This window comes from Myripristis murdjan, chromosome 9, assembly GCF_902150065.1.
Source record: "Myripristis murdjan chromosome 9, fMyrMur1.1, whole genome shotgun sequence".
In the NCBI taxonomy this organism is placed as follows: Eukaryota; Metazoa; Chordata; class Actinopteri; order Holocentriformes; family Holocentridae; genus Myripristis; species Myripristis murdjan.
This window is the reverse complement of record NC_043988.1, coordinates 9,578,225-9,601,668: the sequence shown is the minus strand read 5'-3', so window position 1 is coordinate 9,601,668 and position 23,444 is coordinate 9,578,225. Positions and strand designations below refer to the sequence as shown.

The following is a 23,444-nucleotide window of genomic DNA, read 5'->3' as shown; positions in this document are numbered from 1 at the left end:
CCCCAGTTCCCACCAGTTGTTTTCACACAAACCCTCCTCCACATACAGAGGGAGGCCTGTGTGTCAACAAAACTAATCACAGACTGATTCTGTTCCTTGGTGACATGTGAACCCAGATTGCATGACTGATTACAGTTGAGAAATGACCAATAAAAGCTAAAATAAGAGGTGACATCATGAGGTGAGAATTCAGTCTCAGGTCCATCGATCATCAGATAGATAGATAGATAGATAGATAGATAGATAGATAGATAGATAGATGGGGTGGTATGTGGTATGTGGGTGTTGCACAGCACAAACAGTGCCAAGGTTTGACGTTTGATTCTTGCTGCTGCCGCGCATACTAAAAATGCACCCGCGGCACAGCAAGGTGCTTTGGTTAAAATGCCATATGTTATTTCAAAGCACCAACTTGCGCATGAAAGGTTCCTGTTAGTTCCCTGATACAGATTTGAAGAGCCAAATGAAAAGATAAGAGCAGATAAAACAAAAAACAATTAAGAATAAACGTCACTTTAGCCCATGTTGTGAAAATTAGTTGTTTGATCAGAATTACTCAAAACCAAGCTGTGACATTAGAAATTAGTGACTGGGTGATGGCACATGAAATTAAGGAGAGCAGTCAATCATAATTAGCTCTGGGATAATATGGAAATACATAAGCCTGGCCCATGGAGGGTACCCAGATGAGGGGAATGTTTATTGGAGAGCGAGATCACCTGTCCTGCTGAGCTGACCAAGGAGAAATTGTAATAAACAATCCTGAACATAAGGTCAGTAATTAACCTCAGCATCCTTTAGCTCTGTGTGACAGGAGCTCCCAGTTTGTTTTCCTATAAAGGACCTCCCAGCAGATACACAAGGAACCACAGTCGAGAAGACTTTTGTTTTTCTGATCCAAACATCAATTTTTCATCTCTCTCAGCAAGCAAACCTCTTGTGATTCGAAAGAAAAAAAGCAGAGATACAGAACAGTTTTCCTTTTATGGTCAGGGTTAGGGTTGGCAGGAGCCCCCATCAAGGGCCCCTGCAGGTCCCAGGACCTTTCTGAGCCCCTGCCCTCAGAAACATACTGAGTCATTTAACATGCAGGGACACTGGCACATGGATGTTTTAGGGGGGTATTTGGGCTGTTAAAAAATGACAGTGATTTTGTGGACTTCTGGAAGAGTTATACAGGATTTGACAGGTCCTGCCCCTGGCTGTACAAGCTACAAAGCTGCCAGGAGAAAAATACTTTATTTATATAAGGTCAGCGATACTTGTATTGGGAGGCAATGTCAATCAAAACTGAGAATCATCTTAGCCCACTGGCCAATGGTAAATTTAATCAGTCTCGGAGATAATTAGCCCACATCAACCCCAAATGCTCCTGGAGACACAAAGACACGCTGAAACTTGTTTGCTTTCATAAATCGTAATTACAGCCGTGTTGGGGACACACACATGGTCTAACAGGTCTGGCATGGGTTGCGTGGCTGCATGGTTGCCTAAAGCAAATGCATTGAGCCGAACACTGACATCCCTTATTGGCTTATTCTCTGGTGAAGCTGCACAGTGGGAAATTTTCAAGCCTGGGAGGAGAGACGCGCATCGGGCACAGGATGCTGGGATTGGTCGGACGCTCCACGTTGCACAAACCTAAACAGCAGCTTAAAACGGGGACGGCCGGAGGATGAGGCAACCGGAGCATCCTCATCATCCGAGGCAGCACGTAGCCCACGGAGAGGAATCAAAATAGCAACGAGTGACGGGTGCATCAGGGAACGGTGATAGATTAAAACTGTCGAGGGATATCGTGCGACTCTGCGCCGGATCCTCTGTCTGATAACAGCAACGCAGCTCTTGTTGCAGCCAGACAGCGCAGCGTTGTTTTCCCCCCCATCCGCTGAGGAGCATCTGTGTGATCATGGGTTCGTCCTTTCACTAATATCGTTGAAGCGGCAACCAAAATTCAACCGAGAAATTCTCTAGTAAATAACATGGGTTCCAGACTGAGCAGACAGAGCAGTCTGGACAATGAGAATTTTTCCAAAAAGCGACGCAAGCATCTAGATAGCACGGGAGAGAGCGACAGGGGCAGTCGGGGCGGCGGGGACTTTCTGTTTGCACTGATGCTGAAATCAGACAAACTGCCTGGGATGCTGCGGAGGACCAACCATAGTCCGTACATGAGGCGAGTGGCGTGGATCAAAGAGATACAGAAGCTGCTCCGTGACCGCAGGATAGAGCAGGCTACCGACGTGCTCAAATTACTGAGGAAGGTAAGGATCAACTCCATTAGGTTACATCCTTGGCCTTAGACTTGTTTACCCAGGCTACAGGCTGTGTTGCAGAATAAAGCCTGCTTTGATCACATGACTGCAGCCATATACAACCTATATGCACCCCATAGCAACAAATGGAAAAGGGAAAACAAGCAAGCAGAGGCTGGTAATGTGTGGATGATGTGTGGTTGATGTGCTTTGTTTTGTTTTGTTTTCCTCCATGTCCAACTTCTTGTGCTAGTTGTGTTCCAGGGCAGCTGCTGTCCTGCCAGCCACAGGTGCCTGTACCACAGGCTGTTTGCTGCGCCATAGGTCCAGAATGTGACCTTTGACCTTCTCCAGTCTCTCCCACCCCCTCTCATCCCTCATTCGGCACTGGGTGGCTCTGTGTGACCCTGCTGGCACGACCGTTTCTCCCAAAAGTAATTTTTAAGAGAAAGTAGGCCATTCGAGGAAGCAGTGCACCTATGACACATTGTTTCAGTGGCAGGCACAGAGTGACTCACCCGAGTTCACTGTCTCTGAGTATAAATTTGTTTTATGTTGGCATTTAAAGTTTGGAATCAATTTGAAGAGAGGATAATTTGCCCCTTAGACATAGGGATCGTTATATATTACCACATATTGTGTCTAATTTAGTTGTTTATAGATGGGATCTGCACTTTTCCTCCGGCTCCTCCTCCACCATCCTACCATCCACGTCTCTCCTTTTATCCTCGACTATGGTCAGACTCTCACCTCTCCCAAGGCTGTGTGACGCTCCCATTAGAGCAACCTGCCCTCCACCCCTCTCTAGCTCTAATGTCTGTTTCTCTGTAATGGACCTGGGCTCCAGCAGCAACAACGTTAACCCCCAGAGACCTGGGTTACACAACAACAAATTAGCTCACATCATAAGGATTTGTTTACTCACGCTTTCTCAAACACACCTCCTCAAAATTAAAAATATAGACAACTTCGATGATATTAGTGTTGTAAATGGCAGGTCTGCACATACTTGTTTCTGCATAGCGCTGTTGTCATGTTACAAATATGCAAATATTGATTCCAGGGTTCCTCCAACCTCGTTTGATGGATGAAACCCTTTTAAAAACCCACTGGATCCTGTCAAAAGTGCATTGTCATCAAGCTAAAAACAAGGCTGTGTTTCTCACTTCCTAGAAAGGTGACACTTTGGACATACAAGGTTTTCTCCTGACAATATGCACTCACAGGTTGCTAATGTTTCCCTGTAATATGTGTATGATGTGGAGTATTATACAAGTGTCAGACCATATACTGTGAAAATTATGCACTGATTTCTGTTTTCTCATTGATCTGTGCTGGATTACTCTCAGAGGGGATTTATTTTTTAAAGCATTTTATCAGCATTTTGTAGTATGATAACATACGTAATAGAATATGTAGGTGTATTAAAGCTGTGACAGCAGCTGTGGTGATCCCATTTGTTTGCTGGCTCTTAGGCTCCCCTCTCTGTTTTAGTTGTCGGCCAATCCAACGTTAATTACTCTGAAGACTTGACAGGGGAGAGAGTGGAACCTCCTTAATCAAGCCAAGGAGATAAACTGGCTAGCCTAGGCTGCATGACAGCCACATCACAGGGGACCGGGGCTCACATCTTCCAAATGAGCTCCACTTTTATTAAATAAGCCCGACTTTTATCGTGACTCCCAGCATCGCAAGCAGGCAGATGTCTCAGAAATTCTATTCTGGTATCTATCTTAATTTAAAAGGAGTTGAACACAGAGTTCAGTTAATTGGCGTGTTACAGTGTGGCAGCATCTTCCACCGAGCTCTGCTACAGATATGAAAAGAAACAGAGCTCTGCTGCAGACACGAAAAGGACTCATGGCTTCGTGTCATGCGCGCACATAAGAATTGATCATGTCTAAATTGAGAAGTGAGTTATTTTTATACCTTGTTTCTCAGAAGGAGAGAAGCAGCCTCTCTTCCGCCATGGGTTTCGTCTGTGTTTACTGTTGCCCTTGTTAAAAGGGTAGCCAGTAATGTGGAGCTGCCAGACTCCCACTCAAATTGTCAATTACAATCAATGCCGATTGTGTTCTGACTAACCGTGTGTGTGTTTGCTTGTCTGTCCAGGTGTGTGTTTGTGCACGCATGCATGTGTATGTGTCTCCGAGGCTTTCGTGTCTCATTAACGTTGCATGGACTGCATGGGTGCTTGACCCTGTCATCATGCTCTGCCTCATTAGGACCTTCAGGATGGAAGGTGTTGATTCAGATCTGTGCGATGGAGGCAGACAGGGGAAAAGGCTGTACTGTATGTCTCAGCTCAGTACACACAGCTGCATCGCCGACTGCTCATTTTCTCATTATACTCCAAAGGTCATCTGAAATCTTCCCCTCTTCTGCTTGGTTTGATTTGTGTTTACTGCAGGCCACTTTTGGCTCATCATATCCTAGTGTAACCTGCTGTCATATCAGTCAGTTCTGGCCCAGCTGTAGTTGTATCTGTGGGGTGCACAGATGTTGTGATCACATTCACTCAAACTCTAACCTTTCAAAATGCCACTGTCTTTTCTTATGAGGGCAAGAGGATTATCCGTGGTGATAAAGGATCTGATTGTGGTTATAAAGATTTTTATTTTTCCAAAATGACAGATAGCCTCAGGGATATATCCTAGGTGCCGGCTGAAAAATCTTACATCACCAAAATGCCAACTTTGAATTAAACAGCCTTGTTTTTGTTTTTTCCCCAAGAAGGTTTTCAAAGAGTTTCATAAGATTAAAGGTGGTCACATTTTTATCATGCTTTTAATCTTTCAGTTGGAGAGAAAAAAAAACAACCTAGACTGCATTTACAAGGTTTTCACACGACAGCAGCAGTACGAGCCAGGAATGGTCTTGTTTATGCATACATGTAGTGTTGCATCTTGGGATATTTTCTGTAGCTTAGCGCCATACAAGTGTGATTATATATGCCAAAAGACCTAGTTTCCAGTGCAACTCCCTCTAGATTTGACTTTCCTACTGTAGATAAAAGCCCCTGTCTCCTTTAATGAATATTTAAAACAAAATACTTCTTTTATCTTTCCATTTTGAACCACATTGCCCTTGACACTGCAGGGGCCTGTTTCCAACAGGACTGCTTTTTTTCCCTTCAGGTCCCAAGTCATGCTGCTTGATGAATAAATCTTTACCATAACTGTTGCTGACTGTTTTCGCACGTTAATCTCCTCGTGATAATGACTGTTTCCGTATTGTGTGGCTTGGCAGGATCTGGGTTTGGAAGGCACCTCGCTCAACGACATCTTATATAAGAACGCTGCCTTCCTCAACCTGGTGGACCCGATCTCCCACGAGCTGCTGCTCAGCCTGGCCCGCGAGATGCAGTGTCCAAAGAAGGTGAGCTCATTTTCACCGCGCTCTCCCTCCTCCCATAAAATCCACAGCAATCAAGCTTTATGTTTCTGCTCTGCAAAAAGCACAGGCCTTTTCCTAAATAATACCCCCCAGATGGGTTTCTGTTGTTTTACGAGTTTTCAGTAATGAGTTTGCAAGATCAATGGAAATACAATCTGAGGATGTCATCGACTTTGCTCTGCTTCAGGTGGTTGAGAGAAGTTTCGTGGACAGACGTTTTCCTGTGAAGTGCCGAGAATTATGGAGCAAAATGTATCCGTGCAATATGAATCCTGGAAAATGACTGTTCATAAAAGTTTCATTCAGCCACCTCGCACAATGGCAGTTTCCTGATTGTATGGAACACTGGTTCTGTTGATCTTGAGCGCTCACTCTGAAAACTCATGAAACAGGAGGAAAGCTGTTGTTCAAAGACTTTAGGAGATTGTTTACTTCCGAAAAATAATCATTTGGAATTCTCCTTTAATGTTGAGCCTCAAATGAACAGGGAATTGTGTTTTATATTTATGCAGAGGAGCTCATTATAAATCATTGGGTTTGTTAGGGCTTTGTTAACCTGTAACAGTGAATTATTAATTGTTTTGATGTCGGCAATGGCTACCAAAAAGCAGCAACATAACAAACACCACTAATGAGCAGAAATTAGTGTTTACCAGTGGCTGTCTTGAATCTCACCTCACCTTTGTACGTCGTGTGTTTTTCCCAGTGATGCACAACGCATGTGATTAGATTTTCCTGCTCCAGCAAGGCTCCTAAATTGTGTTTTGTTCAGGAGCAGCTCAAGGCATCACAGATAATAACAAACCTCTTTCCTGTTTGTGTGAAGGATCTTACGGTTGCAGGTTGATAACCAGTGAAGTTTCAGAAAACAGAAATCTATTGTTGTGACCAGCAAGCAAAACCCCGACAATTCGACCGCAGTCTGAGACAATAAATCGTAGGGGGGTGTTTACATTTTGTGCACAGTGTATCTTCTGAGAGAGATAGCGCACAGGAAAATCTCATATTGAAAGATGCCTCATTATTCTTAGCTGTTTCTGTCGGTGTGCCTGGAAAACATACTTTCTGGAATTTTCTACAGGATACAGACACCATTAAGTCCTCTGATAAGATTTGCCGACAGCTGATCTACCACCTGACGCCGCACTCCAAGTGGCTGAGGCAGAGCATGTCCAGACGGAAATCCCAAGCCTGGTAAGCCCTTCTGTCCAGACAGCCAGTCTGTAATAAATCTGCAGCTCCACACAACAGAACAGAAAACGGAGCTCGGCTTCATGTAGAGCTGATTTCCATCTATGGAAAGCTGACATTGAACTAGGACAGAGCTGGCCACGGGCTGACCTGATGGGAGCGTTGTGGTAACCACAGCTGTCAGTCATCCTTCTGTTAAGTGCTCAGGTCTCTGCAATGGATGTGCACCGCCATTGGCCTTATTCTTTTCAAAAAGGGGCACGGCAACAAATTTGTCCATCTGGTTATTGTTTAAGAAAAGGAGGGAGGGCTATGTTAAAATGTAATGCCACTTGTTTGGATGAAAGCATTTTCTTCGAATAAATTGCCTTTGATGTGCAAATGCTGAATACAGAATTAGCTCGCATGCAAACAGACAGGTTTTTGTGTGCCTAGGTTGTTGTTTGTTGTTTGGTAATCCCGCTCATGAAAAGAAACACAATATCATAAGGCTTGTTAATATAACTGCTTATTCTACAGACTGCACAAATAACGCATTCATTTTCTGCAGATGAAAATAATCTCAGAGTGGGAGAACAGAACAATGCCAGCACAGCGAGATGAGACAGATTCATTATGACTTAGTTGTTGGTATCAACACGGAGCATCAGAGAAAAGGGAATACATATTCACAGGGATCTGGCGGGATCAGACACCTCACTGTCTGCGTGCACACGTGAAGCTTTGCTGCGCCCGTGGATGTTTAATTCAGCTCAAAAGGGGAAAGACACTGGATTTAACTGACAATGACAGCATCTCTGAAAATGCACAGATATAGACCACTGCTAAATTCCTAGCTGAAGGGGTTCTTTTTACTTAGTCATGTTGTTGGCTTCATAAAACCTGCAGAGAGAGACGGTCTGACACTGGCTGAGACAGCAGGAGCAACATTAATCATTAAAGCACAAATCCACCCTAAAACAGAATTTTAATACAGTATGTCGCCGCTGTGAGCTGTGACAGCTCTGCATGGTGTTGTGTACATGACCAATTCCCTGTCAGAGCTAGAAAAAAAAAAAAAAGACAGAAAGAAAGGCAAAAAAAGCTGGACTACTCTGTGTGGTCTTCAAGAAGTCGAAGCTTCTCCATTGACTATGAATGGGATATTGACGTTGTGGAAATTGTGCCGGTGGTGAATTTCAAAAGCGCTGATGCATTTACTGGTTTAAAACTGTCAAACACTCCTATGAAATAGCACAAATTATCAACCAAATATTCTCTGTGTGCACAGTCGCCCCCCCATGCTCTGTTAATGGAGAGCAGCTCCAGAAAGTTCCTCTTTATTGCGTCTCAGATTATAGTGACAGTCCTTTGGAGCTTCGGGTGAGAGCTGCTCTTGGGATTGCCCAAGATAATAGAAGCAGCCCATCATAAATAATGTTTTAGGGTGGATTTTTTCTTTTTTTTTCTTTTTCTTTTTTTTTTTTTTTTGTACCTCAGTCTTACTTCTGTTCCTGTTCAGCTGCAGGCAAACTACACTCATCCATCTAAAAATGCCACAATCTCACCTCTCTAAGGTTTTTCTGTGTTCAGAGGAAACAGAAACGGCTCTGTCCCTCTAATGCCACTGCATTGTTCCTCTCTTCATTATCCAGCATTAGCACGGCACGTTCATTCCTCTAAATACTGTATACACATTTTGGACTGAAATGCCACACTGAATTAATGTCTGAATCTCACTAATCTCACTAATCTATCTAACTACTTTAGTGGGGTTTTAGCAAGGAATGGCAAAGAATTGCCCTCTGCTAATGAAATCAGGGCAATGGACTGATAGGAGCCGTAACCCAGCGTGCCGTTGTGGCGCTCTCACCTTAAGAATTATTCCATGTGAGTGTAAAAATTGCCAAAATTACCATTTAGTGACCTTCTTCCTCTCTGCAATTTTCACATCAATACCTTCCCATTATAGCTGCCTTATTTGACCTGATAATCACCTGTTTCCTTTGTCACCTGAATGTTATTGCTCACATTCAACAAGAAATAGAATTGCCCTAAAAATACCATTTAGTGGCCATTCTCTTGTTAGTTTTCACACCGCTTTCCTCTCATAAAGCGATCTTAATTGAGCTATTAATAACTTTCCCCTTTGCTTATTTGCTAACAGTCGAGTTTATTAATACATAATTAGCATCACAGGCTACAGCCAACGCCTGTGAAGTCTTTCCAGTGAGATCATCAGTCACTTCTATTGATAGCCTCAGCTAAAAGTGCTCTGTGACGAAAAGTACACAATACGACAGAGCAGCAGTTTACCCAGAGGTACCACTTTCTGTATTGCACTCAGTGCCTGGTGTTGGAAGTGTTATACTTCAAGGCATCAAGCGGAAATGCCTTAAAATATTCAGAAAAAATAAGGGAAACCTTGCTGAGAAATCTGATTAGACTCAATATTCATCTGCTCTCCCTCTAGTCTTTTGCTTCACCCGTGAGAGGGCCGAAATGAATAATAGAGCAAAGCTTAAACGTTAATGACTCTGCAAAAACAAAATGGTGCGAGCAGCGCAATAATAGCCCCGGGGACAGTTAAGGAGAAAATGGACTCCTGGAAGATACTTATTTAAAGTTGGACTGAAATGGGATTTTTTTTATGACAGCTGCTCTTATCCACCGGCTTACTATCACATGCGCTGCACTTTAAATTGTTTAAAAAGTGCTCTTTTCATCGTTCTTTTGTTTTGCCCCACCCCACCCCCACACCCATCCCTCTCAATTTAATAGCAAAGTCTTACCCCTCAAATATGAATATTTATGTCAAGAAGTCACAAGAGGGATTTGACTGGATGGTGGCTCTCACTGAATTCAAATGCCGCACCATTACGTTAAATCAATGACACACTCAAGATTGATGGTTCATACCTAGAAACGAGGGATACACTTTGTTTCCCCCAGTGTTTAAATTGGAATGCATAATTGAGTCCTTAATCATATAATGTATCTTTAATAGATGATTTTGTAATGTAATGGATAATTAATAGACAACTTAATTTATTTAGTGTATATTTAATAGGTTATATATTCATGGTATGCATATAGTTTGCTCAGTTTCTATTATTACAAAAAAGAATGTCGACTGCCATTTGCATTATTAATATTTTCCTGTACTGATTTCAATTTGATATTTGGTTGTGGTGCAGAGAGGGATTACTTCTTCTCAGCCATCTGCTTTGGCCCTCTATTTGGCAACACATATGGACTATATTCACCACCAAACAGCACAGCCTATCTGTCCTCATGGTGTTCTTGTATTCTGCATGTGGCCAAATAAGCCAAACCTCTTCTCTATAAACTCTGTGATCTATAAACTAGTCTCGTCATTTACACAGACTAGAAATATTTGCGTGACCATAATGACCACAGAAAGCAGTCCAAAAAAAGCTGCTGTCGTCGACCTCGCTCCCTTGTATCTGATTAGGCTGGAGGAAGGATGCTGGAGAGGACGTTTCAGACATTTCTTTTTCTTGCTTCCTGAGCTTAAAAGGATGGGCCTGTCTGGTGAAGAGGGAATTGGCTGATCAAAACCCATTCACACCTGCAGGGGGGCCTTGCCTGGCCGCATCCATTAGGACTTTTGTGCTGCTAGGGAAGATGAGGTTTTGGCCAAATAAAAGGCAGTGAGGGCTGGGCGGAAGGGAACAATAGAGGAAGGGAAGACGCTGGTTCACAGGAGTTTTAGTAGGATACGGCAGCCTGTGCAAAGGCTTTATCTTGTGACCTCTGTGCTCTTACAGCTGATTAAATTCCTGTTAAACCTGGCTCCATGAGCAGTGTAGTTTTATGCCTGATACTTCCTATTTTGCAAGTTCGGATGGTTTTGTATCGAATTACATTGAATACAAATGCAGATCCACTGTTTTCACCGTGAACTAGTAAACACTACACAGCACAACTGGGCGCACGATAAAAGCCCAAATGCTCCTGCAGCCCTCCATTTTCAAAGTGACCAAAAAATACTTAAAAGCATCACAAGTGACAGGTACTGCAATGGATGTCGCAGTAAGTCACTGAGTGCTGGTGGATGCTATAATTCACACTGACACTGAATCAGTGTTGTGGGCCACTTCAATAACAGCTCAAGTTAAACACACATCCCTCGGGGAGAAGGTGCACCGGTAAATGGGAATGTTTTGAAACAAAAGTGCAAAGGCGTGTGTAAGGCATGGCCAAATATTGTGTGCTGCACAAGTAAAGCTGCACACTGTCTGCATCCATGGTCCAGTCATAACCTCTCAGCCTAATTTCCATCAGGTGCAAATGCTGAAAGTCAGCATTAATGCTACATCAAAATATCCAAGTAATACACATGTAAAAATACAGTGTCTTGCTCTCAGATCACACAAATATTATTCTTAAAGGGATGGTCTGTGAGACACATCTGGCAGATGAGTCACATATTTAATGATGTCCAGCCCTGCCTTCAATGATGAATGTGTTTGATAAATCACTTCAATATACTGGGTCACTCTCAGCCATTATCCATATATTACCTTGACATGTCTACGTCATCTTAACACGCAATATTTGCATGTCCTCTGATGTCTTGCAGCAAAGTTTTGTTACATTTCCATCAGATTTGATTTATTTCTGTCCTCTGTCCTCCCGTCCTCGTCTACTTGACTACCTTAAAATTACAGTGGCCAGCTGTCTTTTTCTTAAATTTCATCCCAAACTTTTTCCGCTCTCAATTGTGTTTGGGTGATTTATCTTTCAAGATTTTCAAACTATTTTTTGGCCCGCTCTCCAATGATAAAGGATTCTGGCTCTGTGATATAAGGAGCTTGGAGCTCCAAGCCCTCGGCGCTTTAAGCTCAGGCTGCTGGCTCGTTCGGATGTTTTGGCTCTTCTGTTTACACAAGTAAATCCCCATGCTGGAGTCTCTATGTCAGCCTTCCGCTTCAAGCCAGCCCGAGCCCCCCCTCCTTTATACAACACAGGAAACACAACATGACACCAGGGCCATGTTCCCAGGTCACAGATTGAGGGTACGCTTGGGGTAAGAATGCTAACACTCAGACTCCAGAGAGCTTTTGCTATGCCTCTAAATCCTGACCTGAACTAGTTTTTGCATTTTCATATCAAGTGGCATGCCATCATCTAAGTAACTGTCCTATTTATCCCCTTCATCCCCCTCAGTCTCAAGACTACTCTACAGAAAAAGCTGTCCAGTGACACGGTCGACCTGTCCGGCATCCCCCTGTCCAGCCGAGATGTTCGTCAGGTGGCCTTCTACCTCCAGAACAACAGGGACACCATCGTGGCCGTGGACATCAGCTTCACTGAACTCCACGACGAGAACCTGAGGCTTCTTTTGCCTCTTCTGGGCTCGCTGCCTAAACTCAGCACCCTGGCTCTCAACGGTAACCGGCTCACCCTGGCTATCGTCAAAGACCTCACAGAGATGCTAAAAGACCCCAAGAAGTTCTCCAGCCTGGCGTGGATAGACCTCGGCAACAATGTGGATATTTTCACCATGCCCCAGCCGCTGCTGGTCGCCCTGCGCCGACGCTGCAGCCTGAAGAGCAGCCTGCCCACAATCTACGAGTACACCGAGGGCCAGCCCTACTGCTACCACCTGGAGACTTCGATCGAGGAGCCCAGCCACTATGAGGAGGAAGAGGAGGAAGAGGAGGAGGGAGAGGATGACGAGGACGAAATGGGAAACAAACTGGAGCTTGAGCCGTGGGGCTTGGGGGGAAAGCGTCTCTGCAAAGACTTCACCCTTCACTACTGTGAGAGGTGATGGGGTGTTTTCTGGTAGGCTCACCCAACTGTGGCTGAAACGTCGTCCCGCAGCACTCTGTTACTTCCTTTGCCCTCTTGCCCTCACACCATGAGCCCAGTCACCCTTCGAGGCACGAGGGAGTCCAGCGCCCACATTGTGAAATCTTGTCCCAACACGGCAACCGAGCCTATCTTAACCATCTCTGAGTTAACCCACACAAGATGACAGTACAGTGATAATCACGATGAGGGACTTACTGTGTTGGCGGATGGTGCTCTTGGGAACAAGGTGCGGTTTCATTGGAGGGGGGCTGGAAGAGTTAATGAACCGGTGCTCTCTCTCTCTCCCCCTCTCTCTCTCTCTCTCTCTGATAGTGGCAGCTGAGGAGCCAGTCCCAAGGAGATTAGATCAATTGGCTGAATGGAGGAGCAGCATCCCGGTGGTAGGTGAAGTGGAACTAGAGTTAGTTTGGAAATAGTAGATCCCTCTGGGTTCTCTACCAGGACTGAGGCTATCTCTGGCAGGCAGGGCCTAGCTCCACATTGTGTGTTCTCTGTTAATCTCTCAACAAAAGCTATGACACAAGTTCAACAGACTATACAGCCGACGACCTGTCACGTGACGCCGGCAAAACTGCTAAGTCAAGACTTTTTGCGTTTTCCCCCCCTTTCGAAATGTCCACTTGTGAATACCCACGCATCACTTGTGTAGATGTAAATGAGGACACAAAACATGGCTCTGTTGTGTTTCCACGGGCTATTTTTGTGCACTTTTGGTGAACAAAGCAATCTTAGAAGACAACAGGTAGGACTCACCAATGGGTAGCTGTCACCGATTGTCTTTGTACTTGCCTAAATGCTGATATCCATCTCTTTGTGGTTATTTATTTACTGTAGTCATCATCATGTGAAGTAAAGTGTTCTAATGCATATATGACACTACAGCCAGCCGTTCATCTGGACCACTGAGTCTGAGCAGCAAGGGCATGCCAAATGAAGTCACGGCTGAGCATTTCCTACTGCTGATCTTCTCTACAATTGTGTTGTGTTTTTTATTTATTTACAGGCCGACTTATGTGGCCCTGTGTTCATTGTGAGATGCAGAAACGACTGTTATATATCGGTTGTAGTCAGAGCAGACTGAGAAAAGCGTCAGAAGAGTCTTTTTTTTTTTTTTTGCAGTAGCACATTCTGATTAAGTTAGACTGACCAACTCACTGCAATGCACTTTAACAGCTATTTTTTTATCATGCGCTCAGACCGATTTCAGTTCCGTAACAAGCACTGTTTTTGATTATGACTTCTCTCAGCGTCACTTACACAACATGAATTGAAATGAAAGTCTACCTTTTTTTTTTTTTTAGTTAAAACGATGACCAAAAGGCTGATGATTGTTATAGAGGGATCACTGGAAATCATCATACTTGTATCATCAGATATATAATAAATGTTGAAGTGTGTATTATGTGTGTTTGTCGTTGTGAAATGTCTGATTACTGCTGTAATTATTTGTGTTATTGTTTTGGTGTTTTGTCTTTTGTCCGACCCGATAATTATGATAATTACTCTAATGACTATGAAACTGAGCACAGTAACCTCCTTAGCTGAAACAATGAGGAAGTAAACAACAGGGACATGCCTGATATGATTACACCACAGCAAATTGTTCACCAAATATAAATTCAGCTGGGAATACTTAGCTGTTGCAATCAGTGTGGACACTTGTATGTACAATGTTTTGTCCGACTGAAGGAGAGCACTGTACACTTGGTTCACAGCTCATATTTTGTGTGTCAGTGTCCAACTCTTAGTTGTTGTACCCTGTGTGTATCTGTCTCATGCTAAACTTTGATTATTGATTGCCAATAAAAGAACTGATCAAAAATCAAATGGTGTGCGAGTGTGTTATAAGACAGAGCACGGAAAACGGCAGCAAATGTCTGGATCAGCGGCCGAACCTGCATCTACTCACTGAAGCTGAGGATTGATTGGTGCAGATTAGTCTGTAAATAGGGCAATAAAAGGAAAGAGCTCAGTCCTTGCTTTTTTGCATTGGAGCGTGCAACGTGTTTCTGTGCCAGCCGATCATCTGTGTTGGTGCGTGGCGTCAGGGAAACGCCTGAGCCGCCACCGTGTGCCAGTGCGAGGCAGGGTGGTCCTCTCCAGGCAGCCTTTTTGTTCCCGCTGCCAGAGATGGTAATGTGGCATTTGCAACAGGTGGCTCCTATAAGGTCAGGGCACAGTGTGACTGTCATGCCCCCCAAGGTCCAAATACCAGGCTGCAGGGCAATGGAGACAAGCTAGAGAAATCACCAGGTTCTCATTCTTTGACCTTTTCACACCAGTATCAGTTAATTTCTCTTAACTTTGAGTGAAAGTTTCAGAAAAAAAAAAAAAAAAACACCTCTCAAAGTCCATAGCATATTTTGTGGATTTAAAATACTTTACAGGTCGGCCTGATGAACAGAGACATTGAAAGCAATGGATCCCGCAAAAACTTCTCACTTAGGAAAGAGCTTTATGTGTTTGCGTGAGTCATTATTTGATCTGTTTTTTTGTGTTCAGTTGCTGAAACACAAAAAGAAAAATAATTCAACAGCAACAGGAAAGTCACACAGGTTGTTCAGAGTACAACATAGCATACAGGAACATAATAAAAGAGCAGATTTCATCAGACATGACCATCTATCTATCTAATTTAATATAATTTAAGAATAATTTTAGTCTAATCCACAAGTTCCTAATAACTATGTCTGCATCTAGTATTTCAAAAACCAAAACAATGCTTTTTAGTAGCACAAAAAGACTCAAAATTGATATAAAATAAATGTGTCCACCTTCACAGTTCACATCTTGACTAACAAATTTATTGTAAAAAATATTTTCAGTATCTTATATTAAAATCAGCAACAACATAATTTCCATTCTAAATTATGTTAAGAAAAAAAACATATTTGAATAATACAAGTATTACAATAAAATCCATATACATATGTTAAATAAACAGCACTTCACAGAACTGGGAAATGAAGAATAAGTCCATCAATGAACTTAAATTCAGTTAAATGTCTGCTGTTGCTGCTCTGTGGCAGATATGAACACACACATACATACCTGAAGTGAATGAGGAGCTCTAATGGTCCTGTTATGGATTCTTAGGCATTAAGCACTACTGTAAAAAGTCACTTCTAATATGTCAAAAAAGATGGAATAAATGCATATTTGCACATAATTATCATCACCACTTCTAAGCTTAAAAATACAAAAGTGCAAAATACAACAACAGTGTTGAGAGCCAGCAGTGAGAGGTGGAAACGTGCAAATGAGGTGAAGAAAAAGTGGAAAGAGGTAGGATACAAAGACAGGTTAAGTAAGGCCAGTCGTTTTTATCTTGCATGACCTAATCCGTCATGTTGCTGTCTCGCTGCATTTTCAGCAATTGTCATTTTAGGAATTAGTCATTTAGACACCCTTTTCGAGCAGCTTACAGTCACAGTGAGCGATCAAGTTGTGATTCAGTGTCTCGTTGGAGGATACTGAGGCAGGAGTCACGCCGTGCGCTGAGGGAACTGAGCGGGCGGCCCTCTGGGTGACGGGAGGCTCTCACTAACCTTTAGGTGGTCCCGCACAACCAAAGGCAGTCGCTCTTCTTCTCAGTAACCGGCTGCTTTGCCCTTCTTCCTGGCATCGGAAACGGCGTATATGCAGCTGTCCTCTTTCTCCACGACGTTGACCACATTGTAGAAGTATTTCGCTTTTTCTTCGATGTGTCCAAGAGCTTTTAAAGCCTCCACCACAGCCTTGGGGAGGGAGAGAAAAATCTCAGTTACGGGTTATGGACCGATGATCATTTCTGAATTGGCAGTATAGGCCTGAAATGATCTTTTTTTAGATAACTAATTGATTTGGATATCACACATAGCCATATTGCAAATTCTATGATAATTTAATTAGTTGTTCTACACTGATTCTGCCTAATCCTAGTTTCTTTCTTTTAAATCAACCATCTATGATCAATCATCTATGACTTTTTCACATGAATACATGATATGATATTTATGATTGTTTTGCCACTCGTCATCACCTTCTCATATACCAAAGAAACAGTTCAACCCATACCCAGATCATTACAGCTTTTACACATGCTGTTCCACACAACTGGTGTCCAGTAGGAAAAGTCCTCTGGCATACAGGAATTAATGTGTTAAACACAACAGGAGCAGCACCAGGCGTTTGTTTTGGCGTTAACAGGAGAAGAACTGGGTAGTCAGCAGTGATGGCTACCATCACGAAACAGACAAAAAGGAGCACGATCTACAGAAAGTCAAACTTCATTCACATAAAATCCAAGAAAAAAAAATTACACAGAGTTGGACACACTGTTTGACTGACAAGTGAGATGTGGGAGGTGCCGTGCAGAGACACCACAATGATGAGGGGAAAAAAAGTGGGAAAAAAAGTGAAGTGTGGTGTATTACCTGATCAAATTTGGATTCAAACTTCAGTGCATTTCCAGGGTCTACATAGACGACTGGAGCAGCGATCGCCTCCTCGAGACTCTTTCCAAGCCAGAGATGGTTCATTAGCATCTGGAAGAGAGGCAGAGAAATCAACCTAAAGAGAAAGCTGTCGCCAGCAACATCAGGCTGCATTACAAACTACCAGGAGGGAAGGTGAATACTGTGGAGGGGATTCAGGGCACATAATAGATGTAAGACTGCACTTGCTATTACTCCGCTGAGGAGTATTTGTTTGTGGCATTTTATCTTAATGGCACTCTGTGTGATTGTCACGGACACATACTGAGGCCATCCCAGTCGTGATCATGTTCCCACCAGTTCCTCCGACCACCAGCGTCTTAGACTTAGACACCAACACAGCGGGAGACATGGAGGAGGGCGGCCGCTCTCCTGTGAACACAACAAAGCCTGGGCTGACAAAAGCAAAAGCTTTCACAAAAATAAAAGGAGCAAAAAAGGCAATAATAGATGCAGTGAGGAGGGTTTCTAAAAATGTTATGAATGTAGGCACATGGGAGGAATGGCTATCCACAGGCTCAGCTGGGCCAAGACTCTTAGGTCAGAGTGTGTGTATGTTAATCCTCTCTCCCACTGTAAATACAAATTCACTCTGCGTCAGTTTTCCTGCTTAGATGAGGGGAAGGAAGCTCCTTTTTGAATGAGAACTGTACTTCACAACTGGAATCAAATTACCCGCAATGATGTGATCTGTTTTTTTGCAGAAATCTGACAGCTGGTTGTTGAGGATGACTCCAGTGCTTGAAGAGAAGACCTTGGAGCCAAAACTGTTAGGAAAAATGCATTGAACGCGCTGAATGTACAGAATAAGGCTTACAGTGCTAATATGCCGCATTAAAAGAGATTATCTATTAAGAGAGATTAAATGATTACATATCATAATAGTGCCATTATATAGACTTTTCATTACAGAGCCCCTATAAGAGAACCACTTGTTCCCTAATCTTCAAAGTACAATGTTCAAAATACACATTCTAAAATATTACAGTTTTACAGATAAAAGCAGCCTCTTGCAAACACTTACAAATTGTATAATATTTTGTAGCGAGTTTGGTTTTCATATTGACAATCATTTCGTGAGAATAGGTAACTTCTTTACAGCTGATATGATGCTCACATGTGATTGATGCTGCTGGTGGCAGAAACGGCAGTCCCATCTTCAGCGAGCACGGACACGTGCGTGGTGCCCATGCTGTCTACGTGTGGCGTGATGTTGTAATACTCCGGATCGTGTGTCTTGTAGTCGCTGATTAAGCTCCTGATGTGATCGGCAAAACTCTTCTGGGTGAACTTCTTCGCCATCTTAGAAAAGAACACATCAAGCATTTTGAAAAGGGAAAAAAGTCACATTATTATCCTCAAATTTGTTTGGCGGCATGGCTGCTCTGCGTGCAGCCTCGCAGAAAACACTAAAACAGAACAATAAAACAGAAATTAGTGTGTGTGGATGGAGGCGCTGGAGTCCGACCTAAATCCTGGGGAGATTAATGATCCATGTTTTAACACTGGATAGTCCTGGGACCCACAGAGGCCATAAATGTAATTACTCAAACATAAAGTTGATAAATAAGTGATAGTATGTGTAATATAAGCACAAACAATGTAGTATTTCAGCATTACCTCTGAGTACCTCTGAGATTCAACATGATATTTAGAGTAATGCAGGGATAAACAGCCTGTATTAGTTGTCGATAGATTACAATAATATTGAAAGGCAATGAAACGTACTTCCTCTGAGCTGAAGTTTGGATCGTGGATGTATTTTTTCAGGCCATTGACGAACTTAAAAGCTTCAACATAGCGGTGATATGTGAGCACCTTTTGCTGACCCATCAGAGATGTTGAATCCAGCTCATATCCTGTAAATAATAACAATCAGACAACACTCCAGTCAACCATCCATGGTGTAATCAATATCCTGATTCACCTAAACAACTCAAACACTGATTAGTTAATATATTGAATTCAGGGGATAGCTTGTAGGCTCTGTTTGAAACCATCAAGGCATATGGGAAAATGGTCGATAAGCTCCCGTTTGACACTGGGGTGAGTAAGTGCTTTGCAGTTGCTATGCCAGCGAGTACAGGAACCTTTCATGATGTTGAGGATGAGGCTGAGGAAGACACCTCCTGCAGGGGGTGGAGGTACGTGCATCTGGTATTCTCCCAGGGGAAAAACCCAAGAATCAGTCACTGTGGCTTGAAACGACGCCAAGTCCTCCATTGTGAGCGTTCCTCCTGGGCAAAAAAATATTAAAACAAATCGTTCTGCTAAGCAAAACTGAATAAATGCATTTCAGCTCGACATAATCAGTATTCACGATGGATCTAGGCAGGGCACGCTGGAGTCTGTGAGTGATCGCTGTGGCGCTTCACAGACTGAATTGATTTGTTCATTTGTAATTAGATCATTCTGCCAGGCCGAGATATGAAATGGTTGGGAAAGAGGGCATGATGAAATCCATGTGACAATACCTGCCTCCTGTATGTCACGGATTAAATCCTCTGCTATTTTCCCAGTGTAGAAGGCGTCTGCCCCTTCATTTGCAATGATCTCCAAAGTGTCGGCTAGTTTCTCAAACTTCACGATGTCGCCGGTCTTCAGCAGGTTTCCATGCTCGTCTGAAAACAGCTTGCTAGAGGACAGGTGCACAGAAAGACAACGTTACATGAGTCGATATTGGCGTGAATGCTGCAAATTATGAGAGGTGGAATGCTTTCAATGCAACATGCTCTCATCGTATAGAGATTTTTTCTGCTGGTGTGGTTCATACCGTAATGGCAGGGTCTGGTTGGTATCGGTATGCTTGAGGTAGCGACCTTGGACTTCAGGAATAGGGAAACCATCCCTGGCCAGTTTGATAGTTGGCTGGAAGAGGCTGGCCCATGGCAACTTCCCATACAGCTTGTGAGCCAGTTCAAAACCTCGTATTTCCCCCGGGACACCAATCCACTGGCTACCTGGGAAAATGGATTGATGAATACAGAGAGATAATTATTTTTGCAACTTTATTGTTTTTTGCATTTTATTCTTAGCTTTTCATCCACCTCTTTAACTCTGCTTTTCTTTCTATACCACATAAAACCACCATATGGTGCCCGCTGAGCTCCGCGGCACTGAAACCAAAACAGAAAAGGGCGGGAGGGTGGGAAGGTGCTTAAAACCAGACTAATGATATTCTCTTTATATCAGTTACACATTGTACTTCCTTGTGACTCCCCTCTTTAGGTCAGCTTACAGAGTACATGTCACAGCAAGATTAACAGGCGGTTTAGGGCGGCCGTTCCACTGTGTGTGGTCTTGGCTCAGAGCTCAGCACGTGGCCTGTTTCACTCTCAGGACTGCCGGGGCCCCATAGTGTGTACATCAGACTGCACTGGACAGAGGCCGCGAAAAGGAAGAAACTCAGCCAAGTCCAAGAGGCGACCGACAGCCTCTGACTGCAAGCCAGGCCGTGAAAAAACAGAAAGGCATATATCTTTCACATTCAACCCAAGCGAGGTAAAAGAAAAAAGAAAGAAAGAAAAAAAAAGAAAAGTCCCGTTGACTTGAACTGGATTGCACGCAGCAGTCTAGACCTGCAATTGTTGTAATTATGGATTAATCTGTCAATTATATTCCCGATTAACAGATTAGTTGTTTGATCCATAGAATGTCAGAAAATGGAGAAAAATGTTGATTACAATTTGCCACAGCCAACAATGAAGTTGTCTTGTTTTGTCTCAGTCCAAAGATATTTTGTTTACTGTAATAGATGAGTAAATAAATGAGAAAATATTCACATTTGAGAAGCTGGAATCAGAGAATTTGGAAATTTGACTCAAAACGATTAACTGATTATCAAAAGAGTTGGCGATTAATTTAATAGTCGGCAGCTACTTGATTATTCGACTAATCGCTGCAGCTCTACGGTGGACCTCAAGGAAGCGGCAGAGAGGGTTTCATCAAGGATTGCTGCTGTGTTTCAGTAAAGAGCTACCAGGCACTTTTCCTCCGCCTGCCAACTCTGTTAATATGCAAATCGAAAACCTGATGCAACAACAAGAACAAGACAAACGAGAAGGGCAGCAATCAGAAAGAGATACCTCATCCTGATTCTTGTGTATGCTGTTGTCCCACAGTGTGATATCTGTGTGATATAGCCTATTAATAATACATAGACCAGTACCTGCGACCAGCTGGAAGGTCTTGGGACATGCGGCCAGCAGGTCAGGCCTGAACACCTTGGGGACAGTCTCTCTCGAATTGATGACTTTGACGTTACCTTGGAGACAAAGACACATAATCAACTTTGTTTTCCCAACAGGAATAAAACAAAATCATTATTTCTGCTGGCAGTCCTCCTTCACTGATGGGCTGAGTGAATGTGGCTGCTTTACCAGTGTGGTCCATCACTGTGAATATGGCCCCGCCTCCGATGCCCGTGCTCTGCGGGTTGATGACAGCGGTGCACAGCAGCGCAGCAATAGCGCCATCTACTGCTGAACCTCCGAGTTGAAGGATGTCTCTGAAACAATTCACACACATAACTCAACTTCACTGGAAACCAATGTTTACCTATCCTGCTTTCACTGTGTATCTAGTATTCGCTCTACTTTTACATGATTTACTTAAGTACATTTAATTCGCATTTGTATGAAACGGGTTATATAAATGAAAGTTTCACTTGATCCGGCGCTGACCAGCGTTTAATGAAACCAACGAATGAACTATGTATTGAAGACTTTGGCCCGTCACCTACTGAGGTCTTGATGATTATTACCCAGGCTACATGATTATTAACTTGTAGGTATAGACAGAAGATTTAACAACTGCGCGGAAATAACTTAAACTGCAATTTATGTAATTATGTATGTAATTAATGCTGCTTCATCGACTGATTTGATCTGTGTGAAATGTTTGTATAGGTCCAACAAGCGCAAATATTTACATCAGCCTAACAAATGGGTGTGTTTGTCACTTACCGTGCAATCTCTGAGCATGTTTCTGAGTCTGCGGCCACTGCGGCGCTCAGATAAGCCCCCGCCGGACACCGTCGTCTCACCAATAGAGCAATGCACACAATTATTGCAACCAGACAGAGCAGTATCAGGCTGCAACACATGTACACCCTCGCCTTTGACCTCGCCATGGCTGATCAGACCCGGTGACTCATTCAAGTTTCATCAGATCTGATGTTAGTTCATAAAAGCACACGGCCTGCCTCCTCTGAGTTACCTACATAGTGTTATAACTTCACTGACTTGCTGGCTGGTTGGCTGCCTGCTTACCCCTATCTGAAGGGGGCGGGCATGGGACAGCCTAGCTCCGCCCCCCGCCGGGAGAGCTAAGAGGAGGTGGACACTGACAAACAGTAAACACACTTGTTGAGTCATTCCCAGGGAGCTTTGTCCCGTGGCATGATGCTGAAGCCACAGCTCTGCGGGCGGAGCAGTGATGAATTACACCTGAGCACATCCACATTAAATCCACTGGGACGTTTACACCTGCACGCACTGAGGGTGGGCCTATCCCACTACTGGAGCATCTGATGGGTCAGAGAGGCAGGTGTACACTCCACTAACTAGGCATTTTCACAAGAAAAGTCTTATAGTCATGTAATGAAGAAGAGGCAGGCTGCCATACCTCTGTCCCAATTAGGTTCCTGCCAGCTGCTTATACTAAAGATGCAGTCATAATGATACAGCCTTACTCTTGTCATGTTGATCATTGCAGCTGTAAACATAAAAGATTGAAAAAGAAGGAGTATCTACTTTAAAAGTAGGCAGATTTGTTATCTGAGTTGTACAGTCATACATCATTTATCATATTCTATAATTATATAATAGGAGTACTGAGGTGCTACCGATGGAGATTAACTCACCAAGTACAAACACACTGTACATAAAGTGCCTGTAGGAAGCAACTCATTTAGCTCCGAAATTGCAATGCATCTTGGGAAGGGTAGTCTGTATTGAGAGATCAAACAGTTGTCGATGGGCGAGCCATTAAGCCATACGGAAGACGGAGGCACCGAGCTGCGTCAAGCCAGCCAGAGTAATCAGAGTAAAAGCGGAAATAAGGTAATTTTGCCTTCAAAGTTAAAGTATATAGTCAGTCACTGGAAAACAAAGGAAGTCTGCAGGAGCAGCCAACAGCAAGAAGGCATATTTAACTACTCTGTGGGATTACTGGTTTATAGTCTTATGCTTGAGTTTTAGAAAGAAATCATGCGTTGTGATGGCTTACGGGAATATTATAGTGTTACTATGGAGCGTAAGCAAAATTTTGCACAGAACAGTAGAGAAAGAGTTTAGGCATCAGA

The 23,444-nt window shown here is 43.3% G+C and overlaps 2 protein-coding genes across 2 annotated transcripts; one reads left to right on the top strand and one right to left on the bottom strand.

The window, feature by feature from the left end:
• Positions 1 to 1,618: 1,618 nt before the first annotated feature.
• Positions 1,619 to 14,492, top strand: lrrc75ba (leucine rich repeat containing 75Ba). The gene is made up of 4 exons (XM_030061163.1): positions 1,619 to 2,264; positions 5,505 to 5,633; positions 6,733 to 6,845; positions 12,015 to 14,492. The coding sequence occupies exons 1-4, from the start codon at positions 1,983 to 1,985 to the stop codon at positions 12,619 to 12,621; spliced, it is 1,131 nt and encodes a 376-aa protein (XP_029917023.1). The 5' UTR covers positions 1,619 to 1,982; the 3' UTR covers positions 12,622 to 14,492.
• A 1,135-nt stretch (positions 14,493 to 15,627) lies between these two features.
• Positions 15,628 to 22,358, bottom strand: ggt5a (gamma-glutamyltransferase 5a). Its single transcript, XM_030059179.1, has 12 exons — positions 22,105 to 22,358; positions 21,520 to 21,647; positions 21,309 to 21,404; positions 19,914 to 20,100; positions 19,615 to 19,775; positions 19,231 to 19,377; positions 18,869 to 18,999; positions 18,258 to 18,442; positions 17,816 to 17,907; positions 17,406 to 17,512; positions 17,081 to 17,191; positions 15,628 to 16,402 (listed from the first exon to the last, which is right to left on the bottom strand). The coding sequence occupies exons 1-12, from the start codon at positions 22,269 to 22,271 to the stop codon at positions 16,256 to 16,258; spliced, it is 1,659 nt and encodes a 552-aa protein (XP_029915039.1). The 5' UTR covers positions 22,272 to 22,358; the 3' UTR covers positions 15,628 to 16,255.
• Positions 22,359 to 23,444: the final 1,086 nt, after the last annotated feature.

What these genes read in the sequence shown, in the direction of transcription:
- lrrc75ba (XM_030061163.1), top strand. Translation starts at nt 1,983, where the DNA reads ATGGGTTCCAGACTGAGCAGACAGAGCAGTCTGGACAATGAGAATTTT. An exon ending in AGATGCAGTGTCCAAAGAAG is followed by an intron (nt 5,634 to 6,732) that starts GTGAGCTCATTT and finishes AATTTTCTACAG; the next exon opens with GATACAGACACCATTAAGTC. An exon ending in AGACGGAAATCCCAAGCCTG is followed by an intron (nt 6,846 to 12,014) that starts GTAAGCCCTTCT and finishes CATCCCCCTCAG; the next exon opens with TCTCAAGACTACTCTACAGA.
- ggt5a (XM_030059179.1), bottom strand. Translation starts at nt 22,271, where the DNA reads ATGGCGAGGTCAAAGGCGAGGGTGTACATGTGTTGCAGCCTGATACTG. An exon ending in GACCTTCCAGCTGGTCGCAG is followed by an intron (nt 20,101 to 21,308) that starts GTACTGGTCTAT and finishes CCATTTTCCCAG; the next exon opens with GTAGCCAGTGGATTGGTGTC. An exon ending in CATCCTCAACATCATGAAAG is followed by an intron (nt 19,000 to 19,230) that starts GTTCCTGTACTC and finishes TATTATTTACAG; the next exon opens with GATATGAGCTGGATTCAACA.